The sequence below is a fragment of the Jatropha curcas genome, chromosome 1 (genome assembly GCF_041381405.1).
Source record: "Jatropha curcas cultivar XTBG-Jc1 chromosome 1, XTBG_Jcur_1.0, whole genome shotgun sequence".
Lineage (NCBI taxonomy): Eukaryota > Viridiplantae > Streptophyta > Magnoliopsida > Malpighiales > Euphorbiaceae > Jatropha > Jatropha curcas.
The window spans coordinates 9,534,816-9,549,140 of record NC_143151.1 but is presented as its reverse complement, the minus strand read 5'-3'; the positions used below and the strand labels follow the sequence as shown (position 1 = coordinate 9,549,140).

Genomic DNA, 14,325 nt, shown 5'->3' with positions numbered 1-14,325 from the left:
TTTTTCCTTCTTCCATATCTGTATGACTTGGAAATTTTCAGGACTTGAATTTTTGCAGAAATTATCTTTAATTATTAATTTTTAATCATACTCCAAGCAAGTCTGCATTAAGCAGTACTTTGAATATCTTTACAAGTTGGATTTGAGCATGGAAAATAACATTTCATATCTGATAGAGCTTAGAGTCATTTTCTAATCAAATTGAATTTGAACTTAAAACGACTTCATTTCAACCATTGTGGAATTGTGATTGAACCCTAAATAATTACATGTCTCCCATTGGAAAAAGGTGATTCCAATTAATGAAACATGTCGGATTAGAGAGGGAAAGCATCAATTCTTAGAGGTAGAAAGGAAGGTAGAAGGAAGCTGAGACAAGACGACCAAACCATAATTTGGAGGTGGCATTTGATGCCTTAAAAGCTGCCCTACAGAACCCATTTGAAGAATTTGAAAATTATGGCTGTAAGCTATGCCAGCGGTATCTTTTATCTGTCTTCTTGTTGCTAAATCAACTTGCATATTGCTTATACCCTCAAAAACAAAAATTGCCTAATGCTTACGTTTCAACGTTATAGAATAGAGGAATGGTTACGGATTCAATGTTACGTACTTCTCAATCTCAAACGTGGAAGATGAAATTTCTTTCTTTTTTTCAACTTTCTGTGATGCAATTATTTATTTATTTAATTTTGTCTGTGTCAGTTATAGTGCTAGGTGTACAATTACCCACCTCATCACAGATGTCTTAAATGTTTCTGAAATGTTTTTCTTTGCTAGTCAGTCAACATTTCAACTGTACTACTTTCTTCATTAATTTCAAGGTGTTATTTTTTGCATCTGATTTTTTTTTTCCTTTACTCACTGAGTTAATTATATCTCTCTAGTAACATTTTTTTCACAAATATATTGGTTGAAACGGTAATCCAATCATGAAACTAACAAGAGTGAAAGTATAGATTTAATTTGGGAAAAATGTATTTAAAGAAGAAGAGTAAAAGTAGAGGTTCGATTCCAAAAAAATGTATTTGAAGAAGAATAAAAAACTCTGGCATTTTATTATCCGGAAAAGGATTATATCTCCTAATTATTTATATTCTTTTATTGCGCCAGTGCTTTCTGTTGTAATAATAGCTAACCAAAAGCATTTCGTGGCTAGCATTGGTAAAATAACAAATGGGTATCGCTAAAGTGATTGCATCCAGCATCATGGGTATCGCTAATTTATTATGGGAGACTGTGGTGAGTAAAGTTGAGCAATTCTCGGATTTTAATCGATAATTGAAGTAAATTTACTTAATTCAGTTGGATTCAGATAATTATTTTAAAAATTCATTTACTGATCAGTTTAGATATAAAACAGTTTGAATTTCGGTTTTTAATTCAATTATTATATATAATTAATTGAATTTATTTTAAGATCAAAATAACTAATTTGATTGGAAATAATAGAAATTTAAACCGAACGAAATCAATTTAATTCAGTTTGAATCGGTTATTATACTATTTAGATTTTGATTTGAATGCCATAAAATTTATTTAAATAAATTAAAATCTAGCTAATTTAATTTGGTTAATCCGATGCTCACCCTAATGGCCATTAGTACTCTCGTAATGAAATTACCAATTGCGTATTGTCCAGTAATTCATGTGTCAGACCTAGCCTTGACGATATATAAAGAAAAAAAAAAAAAGGGAAAACTGCAGACTTATCATGGCAAGTTCACAGGATATATGCAAAGTAAAATTTATTGCAACTTTCAATGAAGACCAACTACTAACCTCAGTATTTGGGCCATTTTATTAAATATGGTGCCCGATGGATTGGATGCTCTGCTTATTTATATTCTCCATTATTCCCTTCTATTATTCACAGTGAGTTGCTTCACTTTCTGGCTTCAATGGCTTCTCAGTCTACTGTTTTAGTATTTCTGCTCTTTGCTTTGGCTCTTTCAGGGATTGAGTTATCCACATCTCAAATCCTTAAAGCCAACGTCTCATGTCTTCAATGCATTAGCCATTATGACTTATCAGGTTTGTTTTAAACTCTAAATTATACTATGGCTTTATGTTTCAGTGCACATTATACTTGTTCTTGTTGTCACATTTTAGGGTAATTAAGCTTTCCCGACAATTTACTGACTTGAAAATACTTATTTCTTCTAAATTTGTTGTAATAGTCTGCTTGCTATGGAAGTTGAAAATCTAAAAAAAAAGTTAGTTGAAATGGAAGTTATTTCTAAAGACTCATACGGTCGGGTCAAACTAATTTGGAATTTAGATGTAGATATTGTATGATACCTATATTATTATATAAAAAAAAAAAAAAAAAATCTAACACTTGTAGGCATTAGTTGTTATATACTTAGAGGCACTAGAAGACGCTATGAGCTTTAGAAAACCATACATCAAAAGCTAGTCATTAAGATTGGTAAACCAAGTTGGTAATAGACTGTGTTCGGTAAATTAAGTTGGTACAACACTTAATTTAGTAATAACTTTTTGAATAACTTAATATTTAGCATTTAAATTAGTTTTTAGATGTTACCGTAGCATTTTATAAAAAAGTTAACCCATATATTCAAACAGCTAACTAGCTACTTTTGCCGAACAAACTCTAAATGTCATATTGAAATATCTTGCCTTGCAACTAGGGTCATAGCAAATTAAGGACAAACTTTTTCTTTTTCATAAATACTATCTCACTTCAAGCAAGTCACACTCATGTTTAAAATTTTGTGTGAAGTTTAAATATTTAATTCTAATTAGTTAACATTGGGTTAGTATTACAACAATTATTCATAATAATAATAATAATTATTATTTTTCCTATAAACAATCCCTCAATTTCAATAATTTTGAATAAAAAAAAATGTAATTATTTACATATCTCTGTCTCAGGCATTAAGATTGCAGTGAAGTGTGAAAATGTGAAAAGGATAGCAACAACTACAACAAGAAGTAAAGGATCCTTTGAAGTTAAGCTTCCTTCAGAAACATCAAGAAACCATCAAACTCCATTAAACTGCTTAGCCAAACTGATTGGTGGTAAAAACCAGATCTGTGCCTCAAGAAAAAACATGGTCTCAAAAATTGTCAAAACCCAGAAAAATTCGCACTCATACACAATTTCCACTCCACTTGCCTTTTCCACTACATGTCCTAAGGCAGCAGGTTTTGGTTCATCAAAGACAGTTGATTTGCCTCTTCCACGGGAATGGGGTTTGGCTCCTTCTAGCTATTATGTTCCTTTCATTCCCATAATTGGTATTCCATGATTATATATATGTTTAGTTAATTAATGTTTATATGAATATGTAATGTTATGTAAACTTATATAAGGGTGTTTTTTTTTTTTCTTTTTTGAGTAATGGAAAATGAGGGATACAAATCTAGATATATTGTCAGGTCGTATATGCACTTACTGCTAAGCTATGTCTTGGTGTGCATATAAGGGTGTAGTTATGTTTTGGTTTGGTGTGTGAAAAGTGTAGTTATATATAAGTTTTTTATTATGTTTATTTGGGTGAATTGTATGGAGGGATTAAAGTAGCACTTGAAGTTACTGGTGCATAATTAATATTTGTAGCATATTAATTAAGTTATTTCTTTATGTTTGGATTTTCTTTATTCAATTGTTAATATATATATATATATATATATATATATATATATATATATATATATATATCAATTAATATCAATTCATCTTATCTAATCTTGTACTAAAATATAATTAATAAATGAAATGTTCAAATTTTAAATTTTAGATTTCTTTTCTCTGATAACATATTTAAAAATTAATATATGGTTGTGTTAAAGATTTAGCACATTTACTTACGGGTCGTGATTTAGTTTACAACGAGGGTCGGCATTTGGGAAGAGCACTTGTGTTTCGAGCCTTACTATACACACTTAGAGAGATAAAGAGTATTAACTGTGACTAAACTCCGAACCGGATTAGGCGGTCCTTGATAATAGGGTCTGGATACATATGATTTATAAAAAAAAAAAAAAAAAGAGAGAGATTTAGGACATTTGGTATTTATTTACCTTGAACATTTAGAATCTAGTTTCTTTAAAGAATTAATCATGAATAAAAAAATTAAAAGAAACACTTAATATAAATGGTAAATGGCCATTTAGTCCCTTAGTTTGATATGTCCCAGTTATGATTTCCATATCTGTATCCATTTAATTATACTATATATTTATATTCCTTCTAAGTTAGTCTGCCCTTAATGGGCTTCAATATAATATTGTTGAATTGCCCTTAATAGACTTTTGTATTATTGTAACTGCCAGATAGTATAATATTCATTGTATACAGTATCTATGTCAAATATAAAATTTAGTAAATACTCTAAACATTCTTTTAAGTTCAGTTTTATTAAATTATTTAGTTTTTTTTTTCTAAAAAGTGTCATTTAAGAGAGAGTAATAGAAATTGAATTGTAAATATTAGGGGTTAAATAGTAATGATACATTAAATGCGAATTATCAAAATAGTAAAATATTATAGGGTATTTTACTTCTTAAAAGGATATTTTTTGGATGAATAATAATAATAATAATAATAATAATAATAATAAAGTAGACTTTAATTGTGTACAATGACTGTCCTTAAGGAAATTATGCCCCACAACGTTACTGCTAGGTAATGGCCAATTCCTTTTAGATAAACAAGCCAAAGAGAATTCTAGACAATAATATCTAAAATCCTCCCCAGAATATGTTAAAGGAATATATATGATTGTGAGAGAAAAAGTAAGAAGAGAGTGAAGACTTCTATAAAAAAGCTTTGAAAAGGTAACATGAATTTATAATACCGTAGAACTCTTCTGTGAAGATTTACAACCTTTGAGTTTTGAGAAGTCATAACTCTTAGACTATGTTTCGTTGCATGTAATGTAATGTAATATAATAAAAATATAATACAATGAAAAATATATTGGAATGGAATGTGATCAACATTCGATTATTATATTCAGTCATATAATTGAAAACATTTATGGAATGTAATAATCATTCTATTTTTATGTTTGTTTATAAATATATAATGTAATTAACACATCACCGTCAAACTATCACTCCACCATCAATCCACCATCACCAACACCAACACCAACACCACCACCACCATTATAACTATCACTTTGCCACCATCACCATCAAAATCATTGTTTTTTCTAGAATTAAAGTAGGTTTTTTCTTCATTTGTGCTCACCGCTATTGCTTTTTACCACTATAAGAATTATCTTATAACTTTTTAAGGAACTAAACTTCAAACTAGTCAATAAAAAACTAAAAAGTAATCATTCAAATAAGAAATTGAAAACTCAAATTACAAAGAATCCTTAAACAATGGCTTGATCTTGCGCCGATTTTCTAGTGCAAATTTCAATGTTCAAGCAATTTTCATTCTTTTTATATTATGAATTTAGAAATAATGAAATATAAGTTCAGAATAAAATAGGAAGTAAAAGAACTTTATGTTATAACTTAGAATGATGAAATAACAAACCACAATTTTCTTGAAAGTTAGGTTGGTGAGATTTTTTTAGTAATTTTAGCTCACTTCACAATTTTAATAGATTGTTAATGTAAAAATTGACTAATAATGAAAAACGAAATAAATAAAAGTGCATGGAATCAAATGGAAACAAACCAAAATAAAAAGAAATAAACGGAAACAAACAAAAGCAAATGAAACCAAAAAATAAAAGATAGATAAACCTGATTTGAGCCCCCGCTCTCGTGTACAACCCTAGCTAAATCCCAAGTTAGGAACCCTAAATCACAAATTAGGTATTTCCTCTTAGATGAAATAATGGATCTTGGTGCTATATTTAACTAAAAGTATGAGCCACAGATATAAAGGTGAAAGACTGAACACCGTAAAGATTAATTATCTTTAACAAATTCAAAAGCAAGTTAAATGAAGAATCAAAGAGAATTCACCTCTGTTGAATTAAATTGCATAAAACGTATAAATTATTATCTCCCTTACAATAGTAAAAACTTAATAACTAAGAACCTCTAAAAACTCAATAAAACATAAAGAACAATTCATACATGCTCTATTATGCTAATTAAAATATAATACTAATTACTAAGTAACAAGCTTAAGGTCTTCATAATTGAATCATGTTAACTAGCCTTGAATCTTCTTTCAAGCTTATCTCTTTATTTTGTACTCCAATGTCAGGTCCAAATATTTCCATGACCAATATGGAACCTTCCTCAATCTTCTTTGCATTTGTCCTTCTAGAGATAAATTCTAATTTAGTTGCCCCTTTTAAGTACTTTAACTGCATCATAATTTTCCATGAAAACCTTTTCATTGTTATTTACAACTTCATTTAATTGTTTTCTAAGGTTTTCCAAATTTCTTATGGGATTCAATTGGTCAAAACAAATCATATAACCTGTGAGACTATGAATTTAGAATAATTCCTCTTATGCTTCTTTTAAGATGCTATAATTTTTTAGTATTGATATTAGATTGTGTGAGCGCTGTTATGTATGGCACAACCCAAGAGGGAGTGAATTAGATTTTCTAAAAATTTAGCTTTTAAACACAAGATCAGAATTCTATAGTAGCGGAATTAGAAAGTGTTTGTGAGAGTCAGTTATCAAGTTTAGAACTTCCTAACAAAGTTTATGAAAGATTAGAATACTGATTATAACTCAGATTTTGATTTCTATTAAATATAAAAGGGCGGATTAGAACTTGAAGAAATCATAGTATAGAAAGATCCAGAATTCTAATGTTCCACAAAGATAAAGCTTTTTTCGCAATTAGAAATAGAAAATCATTAACAACTTTGCATTTCTAAAAATATTAACAGATGTATAATCAGAATATAATCAAGCAACACTTCAAAAAAATAAAAAAAGAATAACACAGATGTTTGTAGTGGTTTGGCACTAACTCTCTACATCCACTCTCCAAGCCTCATCTTGAGATCCTCCGCTATGTTATCTCTTTTAAAGGGCAAGAGACAACCAACGGTTACAAGAAAATAGATCAACACCTAGATTTAACCTTTAACCAATAAATTTTAAAGGTTCTAATCGACCTCTACCCTTCGATTTTGCAAAGAACAGAAAACTAAGATCAAGACATTAAAATCTCACAACGGAGAATATCGTTTGATAACCTTTACAACATAGCTTCTCACCTAAGCTATTACACAAATATTTTTCATTTAAAAACCTCTAGTCTATAACAGATTACAACAATCTATATAGACTGAGAGAAATGCAACTATAAGCACAAGAAGAACAAAAAACAAATTTTGAAAACATAAAGTAATTTTATAATTATTCTTCAAAAGAGTTGTTTAACAAGATTTCTTTTCTCTTAAAATTTTTCTTGAAGAATAGAGAAGAAAAGAAGTGAAGGGGGTTGAAGAGAGAGCTTTGAAAGATTTAAGTCTTTGAACAATTGTCTCTTACTTTTGCCAACACTTGCTTTTGAACGAGGAAAGTGTTTTTATAAGAAAGAGTGATAATCCCGTTATAAATGAGTTGTGGTTATTGCTTTAAAATGTAACGATTTATTCTGACATTTTAAAATAAGTATACACAGCATAGGTTGCATTCAATGGGCTATTAGTTCGATATTTGAAAGCTTACACGCAAGGTATGAAGTTGAAGGGTTGCTTTCAGAAAGCTGTGTAACTTTTACATCAGAATTGCAGCTGTATTAGAATAAGAAGCTGCTTTTTGCAGAAACTCATTTAATAGCCACAAAAGAGATTTACTCCAAAAATCTTTTTCAAATGGGAAAACATGAAAGCAATGATTTGACTATATCCTCTTAATATTTTTATCAAAAGCACTTTAAAATAATTTTAAGAGAGATAAAATAGATTTTTTTTTTGCTTATAATATAATTTTATCTCTATCCTATAATATTTTTAATATTTAATAAAATACTAACCACTAAAAATATGTTCATTAACCTGCATGGCTTCAATAAAAAATCTTGGATTGTAGGAGCTTGATTTCTTCAATAATATCAACATTAAAAATAAATCTAGATAAAATATCTTTAGCACATATAGAAATATTAAATTTATTTGGTTTATATAATCATCAAAATCTTAGGATAAAATTAGCCTTGAGCCAACAGATAGCTTAGAGATATTTTGTAGACTTGCACTCGATGGATATTTTTCCAACGATTGAAATTGATTCCATCAAAACATTCCAATTTGAACATAATAGAATTGAATATTTTGTTGAAAAGTATAATCAAATTCGTTATAATACTACCATGTTCCTAAATATTTGTCACATTTGAAATTTCACATTTTTTAAGAAAACTATTAAATTTATCTAAGTTACAATAAATTATTGAGTAAATAGATTATATTATCCTTAATTTAATAAATATATCCAAACACCAAATTTTTAAGGAATTGAAACATTAATTGTTGATCATGTACAAAAAGTAAAAATGAAAAATAAAACTTATTACTCCTTAAAACAAAAATTGTGACAAGTATTTTGAAACATAGTATTTTCTCAAATGTGATAGGTACTTAGGAATGGAGATAGTAATTTCCTTAATTTTGTTAGAAAATGACAATAATAAAGTAGGCATTAATTTGGTTGAGAGTAAAAAGAGTGTGAAAACTGGTGTCAAAACTATTGATAAGCAATAAATATTTATAGTACCTTAGAATTCTTCTTATAAAGATACAACCTTTATGTTTTGAAAAGAGACACAACACTTATGTTATGTTCGGTATGATATAATCAACCATGTAATGGAATGAGAATTACATTACATGATTGATTACATTGTTTGGTTAGATCTTTTTTTTTTTTTTAAATTGTATAATGTGACTGAGATTACATGTTTAATCTTTATTATTTAAATTAATGTAATATTCATTATATCAAAAAATCTATGAAAGTCCATTACATTTCTAAAAAGTTATAGCTATTCTCAACCACCACCACTCCACCACTACCATCGCAATACCACCACAATTGCCATCGCCACCCACCACCACCCTGCCACCGCCACCACAATAACCACCACCAGCACCACCACCACCATAGCAATCACCATCACCACCGCCATCACCATCGTAACTACCACCACCACTCTACTTCCACCATCACCACAACCATTGCTGCTACCACCATTACTACTGCTGCAACCACCACTTCATCACTACCACCACTACCACATCATTATTAATTATCTTTTATTTTTATAGAAATAAAAAGAATTGAATGGAAAATCACTTAAAAGATCAAAATACCATAATTTTATATTGTAATTTAATTTATTCAATAAAAATATATAAAATTATGTAAAAAATTAATTTTCAATGACTTTTACTTTTATTTTGTTACATTATATTTTTTTGGCTTATTTTTTTTTTAATTTTCTAATCCAAATAGTTTATATGTCTAAATAGTCCTTAATAGCTTGATATAATGAATAACTTCTTATTTAAATTTTTTTTACTAATAATAATGTGGTGGTGTAGTAGTGGTTGTGGTGGTAGTGGTGATGGTGATGGTGATGGTGATATAGTTGTAGTTGTGGTGGTGGTGATGGTGGTGGTGGTGGTAATGGTGATAGAGTGGTAGTTGTGATCGTGGTGGTGGCAGTTGATTGATAGAGGTGTGCTAATTACATTACATATTTATAAACAAATATAAAAATCGAATGGTACTTATATTTCATAAGTTTTTCTCAATTACATTACCAAATATAGTAATGAAATTTGAAGTACATTTTCTTACATTACATTGCATTACATCAAGCCAAACATAGTCTTAGGTTATTAAATTAGCATTTTTCTGTAATGTTCAAAATTAAAGCCATTTCAACTTTTTTTTTTTTTTTTAATGTTAATATTATTCCAAGAATGGCTAAAGTTATAAATGAGCCTACTTTTTCATAAACTTCTTGAGGCAGTCACAAAAAAGATTAGCTGTTAAATTTAATGCATCGAACTAATAAAATATGAGTTTGAGTTTTTAAATCATCCACGTATTTTTCTTTCTTAACAATAAACTAAATCATCCAAGTTTGGATTTAATTTTTCAAGCTCAAATTAAATTCAAATTCAAGTATATTTTTAATGGGTCAAACTTAAGCTTGTTTACAACCTTATAATAGTACATATTATTGTTTTTTAAGCTTATTTTAAAAATTAGGTTAATAACAAAATTTCCTAGTTATCATCATTTGTTCCGATATGACTTTTTTCCGTCACAAACTTGAAAAATTAAAATTGAAAGGTAGGTTTTTATTTATCATTTCCAAAGATCTTAGTATTATAAAATATAATTAAATATATTACCTAATATAATAATAAAATGTATTCGATTATATTACATTATAATTCACTAAAATAGAACTAAAAATTACTTCTTACAGTAGGTTTCTTAATTTGAATTTTAACTAGGTTTTGATTAGACACAAATATATAGAAATACATAACTCTAATTTGACTTTTGCAACATTATTTTGTTTTCAGCTATTACGTCATTGCTTACGCTAACTTCAAAAGTTTTGCATGATAAATAAATTCACAGAAATTTTGGGAAAGCTCTAGATTTTTCACCTAATATATACTTTTTAATTTTTTTTATCAATTTAACTCTATTTTATAAATATTTTTTTAAAAGTTGAGTGTGGTCGATTGACCTCATTCATATATGCTAAGGGTTTGCACCTGTTGTCACGCTAAAAACCATAATTTTTTAGATTTTTGACTTTTCTATGTAAATATCGATTTGATATGTGGTTAATATAATTTTTGATATTATAATTTTTGTACTTTTCAATTACTCAATAATTATTTAATTGATCTAATTTTATAAGTTGAAGTATTCAATAGGTCAATTAAAATACTTAATAAATGTAATTTTATAAATTTAAGTGTTTAATAGGTCAAAATGAAAATTGAAAGCGTCACAAGATTTTTCGTGAAAAATACAAAGATAAATTTACGTGATGAGCCATTTTTCAATTGATTGCAACATCATTCCAATTTTCAATTTTCAATGGATTTTGTATGATGAATTTGAAATTATATGTGACATTTTTTATTTTTTTCATTAGCACATATACAAAGGATAATGAGATTTCCAATAACGCCCCTTAGTGAAATTTGAATGTATTAAAATAATTTTAGTCATAACGAATTACAAAATTCTATTTTATTAGTTGATTGAATATGATTTATTAAAATTATTTTTTTAAATAAATACATATAGATAATTAAGTATTTGACAATTTTAAGTTTTATCTTTTCTAAATTTATTTTTTAATAAATATATATGATAATGAGGCATTTGAAAATTTTTATATTTTATTTTTTAAACATTTAATTTTGTTTTTATTATAATTTAAAATATTTTATTTAGAAGAGAGATAAAAAGAAAATAGTATATTTTTTATAATATTCTTTTTTTTATGGTTGTATAATTTGATCGGACATATTTTATTTTTTTAAAATAAATTTTCAAATAGAATATGCATATTTACACTTTTAAAATTTTAAAATTTTTACTTTCTAAAATTTATTTTTAAATAAAATAAATATTTATGTTTGTGGGATGACGAACAATTGAAAATTATAGTTTTTAAAAATATATAATATTTTATTGTTATATCTATATATCTATATATATTAAACGTATTTATGAGGTGATATTATAGATCTGTACATATACAGTTATAATGAATTTTAGATAAATGATGATATAATTTGAACTGAATTGTATGTATAGACAATGCTATTTTATTAATAACCGGTATATTTATATTAATTTGATATGAAATTTTATTTTAACATTATAAAAATTTATAATATATATCAAAACTATAATCAATATTTAATATTAAAAATGAAAACGAGTATAAATAATAAATAAAAGTGAGCAATAACATAAAAAATTAAACTAGTGCAAATAACGAGTATAATTAACGTGTAACACACCTCATAAAAAAATAATAAAAATTAAAAGAAAAGACGATTTCAAACAATAAAAAAAACTCTTTTATAAGTAATGAAATTGAAAAATTAAATCTGGAAATTCAAGCTAACGAAGCTTTAACCTAATGATTAAAGGTAAGCTCCTAGAATTTAAACGTTTAAGAATCAATTTGTCTACGTTAAATTTGAATTATATTTGCAAGTTTTTAATAGATTAGTCAATTTTAACTTTGTTATTTTTTTTAGTAATAACTGAAAAGCAAAGCTCTAAGTAAATATTGAAAGTCTAGTATTGACTTTGTTATATATATATATATATATATATATATATATATATATATATATATATATATATATATATATGAATTAATATGGGGTTACTGCTTCTAGGATTTTGCTTGACGTATATGGATTTTGTAGTTTAGGTTTACTACGAGTTTTGGAGGTCTTAAACTTATTTTGGCTCTAATGCCGATTCGGACCATAATTTCGAGTCACGACGTAAACGAAAAGAGTGCATACCTCCAGTAAATCACCTTGTATTTAAAAGCCAGGGGGTTTATTTACTTGACTATCTCAATTTCCAATAAGAGTTTTGAGGGTGAGTGAGTAAAACTTAGGATTTGATGGGTATATTTTAGGTGTAAGTGTCGTGTTTAGTAGGTCCACTTCAGCAACCATGTCTTAAAAAATGGACACCACTTGTGCTGACTCAGTATTTCGGTAAATAAAAACGGCCAATCACCTGATTGCAAACTTTTGCAAGTATACAGGATTGATAAAGTTTTTCGGGAAGACACTAAAATGAAAAAAAAAAAAAAAAAAGGCAAAATAAAAGTACCAAATTTATCATTTTCCCTTTTTTAACTATAAAAGTACAATTTTTCAATTGAGCTTCTCTCAACTCGTCTTATTTACTGCTCTAGTTTTGACAATGCTAAAAATATATTAATGGTTTAGAGCTTTTAGGAATAACAAGGCATCAAAAATGTCAAAAAAAAAAAAAAAAAAAAACAAGGCATCAAAGAAAAGTTAATTATTTAAAAGAAGCAGGGAAAAAAATATAATAGAAAGAACATTATTACTGAAGTAAACTCCAAAGTTACTCTTAAAAAAACGTGTGAAGTTTAAAATGATTGGTTTAATTCGATTCATTGAATTAAATATTGGTATCTAATTATTTCTAGCGCTATCAATTAACTAAACCACTCATGAATTGCTTTAGGATTTATCAAAAAAATTCATTTGAATTTATTCTATAAACTTAATAAATTGAGCTCGAATATATAAAGGGATAAATTCTTTTAGCTATAAATTATAAACAAGTCGAACTCAAGCTCAATAGAATTTGGCTTAACTTGTCTTATTTAAAACCATAGTTAGTTATAATGCTAATAAAGTAGGAAAGGTTTCAAGCCTTATAGGAATAGTAAGGTGTTAAAGAAAAGTTGAGGGATAATGTTATTTTAGTGTCTGAATAGAAAATGCTATCAGTTGAGTGCCTACACTTTTAAAAATTTTACAATTTGGTGTTCTTGCTGAAATAAACAACCAGAAAATACAATAGGATTATGTGGGCTCCACATCTGCCTCGTTGGACGCATATTTGGGTTGATAACAATTTGCATCAGCATTCCACGTGGCGCCAGCGTGGCTTTAGCTCAGAAATTACCTTCCTACCCTCATCTTTTGAAATTAGCTTTAGCTAGGTATTTATATTCTTTCTTTCCGCAAAAATTCTCCATTTAAGAACAAAATATACGTTCATACATCCCATCAAGCTTAGTCCTATCCTTCTTACTCTGTAATGTATCTCTTTGCCAGGAACTTGAGATACATTCTTTCTCTGAAACCATGGCTCAATACTCTTATACTAACTGTAGAAATTAGTCATATCCATCATTATAAGTCCTTAATAACATATATGTGGGGAAAAGGAGTACTTGTCAAGGAATTTTCAGATGGATCTTGGTCGAGCAAGCGAGCCTATTACAACTGTCGACATTCATAGCACAAGAGCCATAGATTCCTCGCGACAAGATCGACGAAAGGTTAATGTCAAGTCAATCTCCTTCTTGAAATTGATAAAAGCATCTAGCACTATGGGCCAATATTGAGATTGATCTCGTAGTCTTAAAGGGTTTTCAGGGTTCCAACGATACATTTGGAAGGTTTTGAGGTTGAAGCTTAGCTAAACTTAGGCTCCACCTTTTGTGCTTTGGCTTTAGAGGCGTGAAATCGAGTCGAAACGAATCAAGCAGTGAATGACGCCGAAGAGAAACCCTAGCTACGGAACGCCTCTCCTATCAGCCCAGTAGCCATTTTCTGTAGATAGAGAAACAAAACC

The 14,325-nt window shown here is 27.9% G+C and overlaps 1 protein-coding gene and 1 pseudogene across 1 annotated transcript; one reads left to right on the top strand and one right to left on the bottom strand.

Moving 5' to 3' along the window:
• The first annotated feature begins 1,855 nt into the window (after nucleotides 1-1,855).
• Nucleotides 1,856-3,613, top strand: LOC105637309 (uncharacterized). Its single transcript, XM_012220745.4, has 2 exons — nucleotides 1,856-2,034; nucleotides 2,902-3,613. Exons 1-2 carry the CDS (start codon nucleotides 1,902-1,904, stop codon nucleotides 3,276-3,278), a joined length of 510 nt encoding a protein of 169 aa, XP_012076135.1. The 5' UTR covers nucleotides 1,856-1,901; the 3' UTR covers nucleotides 3,279-3,613.
• Nucleotides 3,614-13,415: 9,802 nt separating this feature from the next.
• On the bottom strand, nucleotides 13,416-14,213 carry LOC105637314 (succinate dehydrogenase [ubiquinone] iron-sulfur subunit 2, mitochondrial pseudogene; annotated as a pseudogene).
• Nucleotides 14,214-14,325: the final 112 nt, after the last annotated feature.

What these genes read in the sequence shown, in the direction of transcription:
- LOC105637309 (XM_012220745.4), top strand. Translation starts at nt 1,902, where the DNA reads ATGGCTTCTCAGTCTACTGTTTTAGTATTTCTGCTCTTTGCTTTGGCT. An exon ending in TAGCCATTATGACTTATCAG is followed by an intron (nt 2,035 to 2,901) that starts GTTTGTTTTAAA and finishes TCTCTGTCTCAG; the next exon opens with GCATTAAGATTGCAGTGAAG.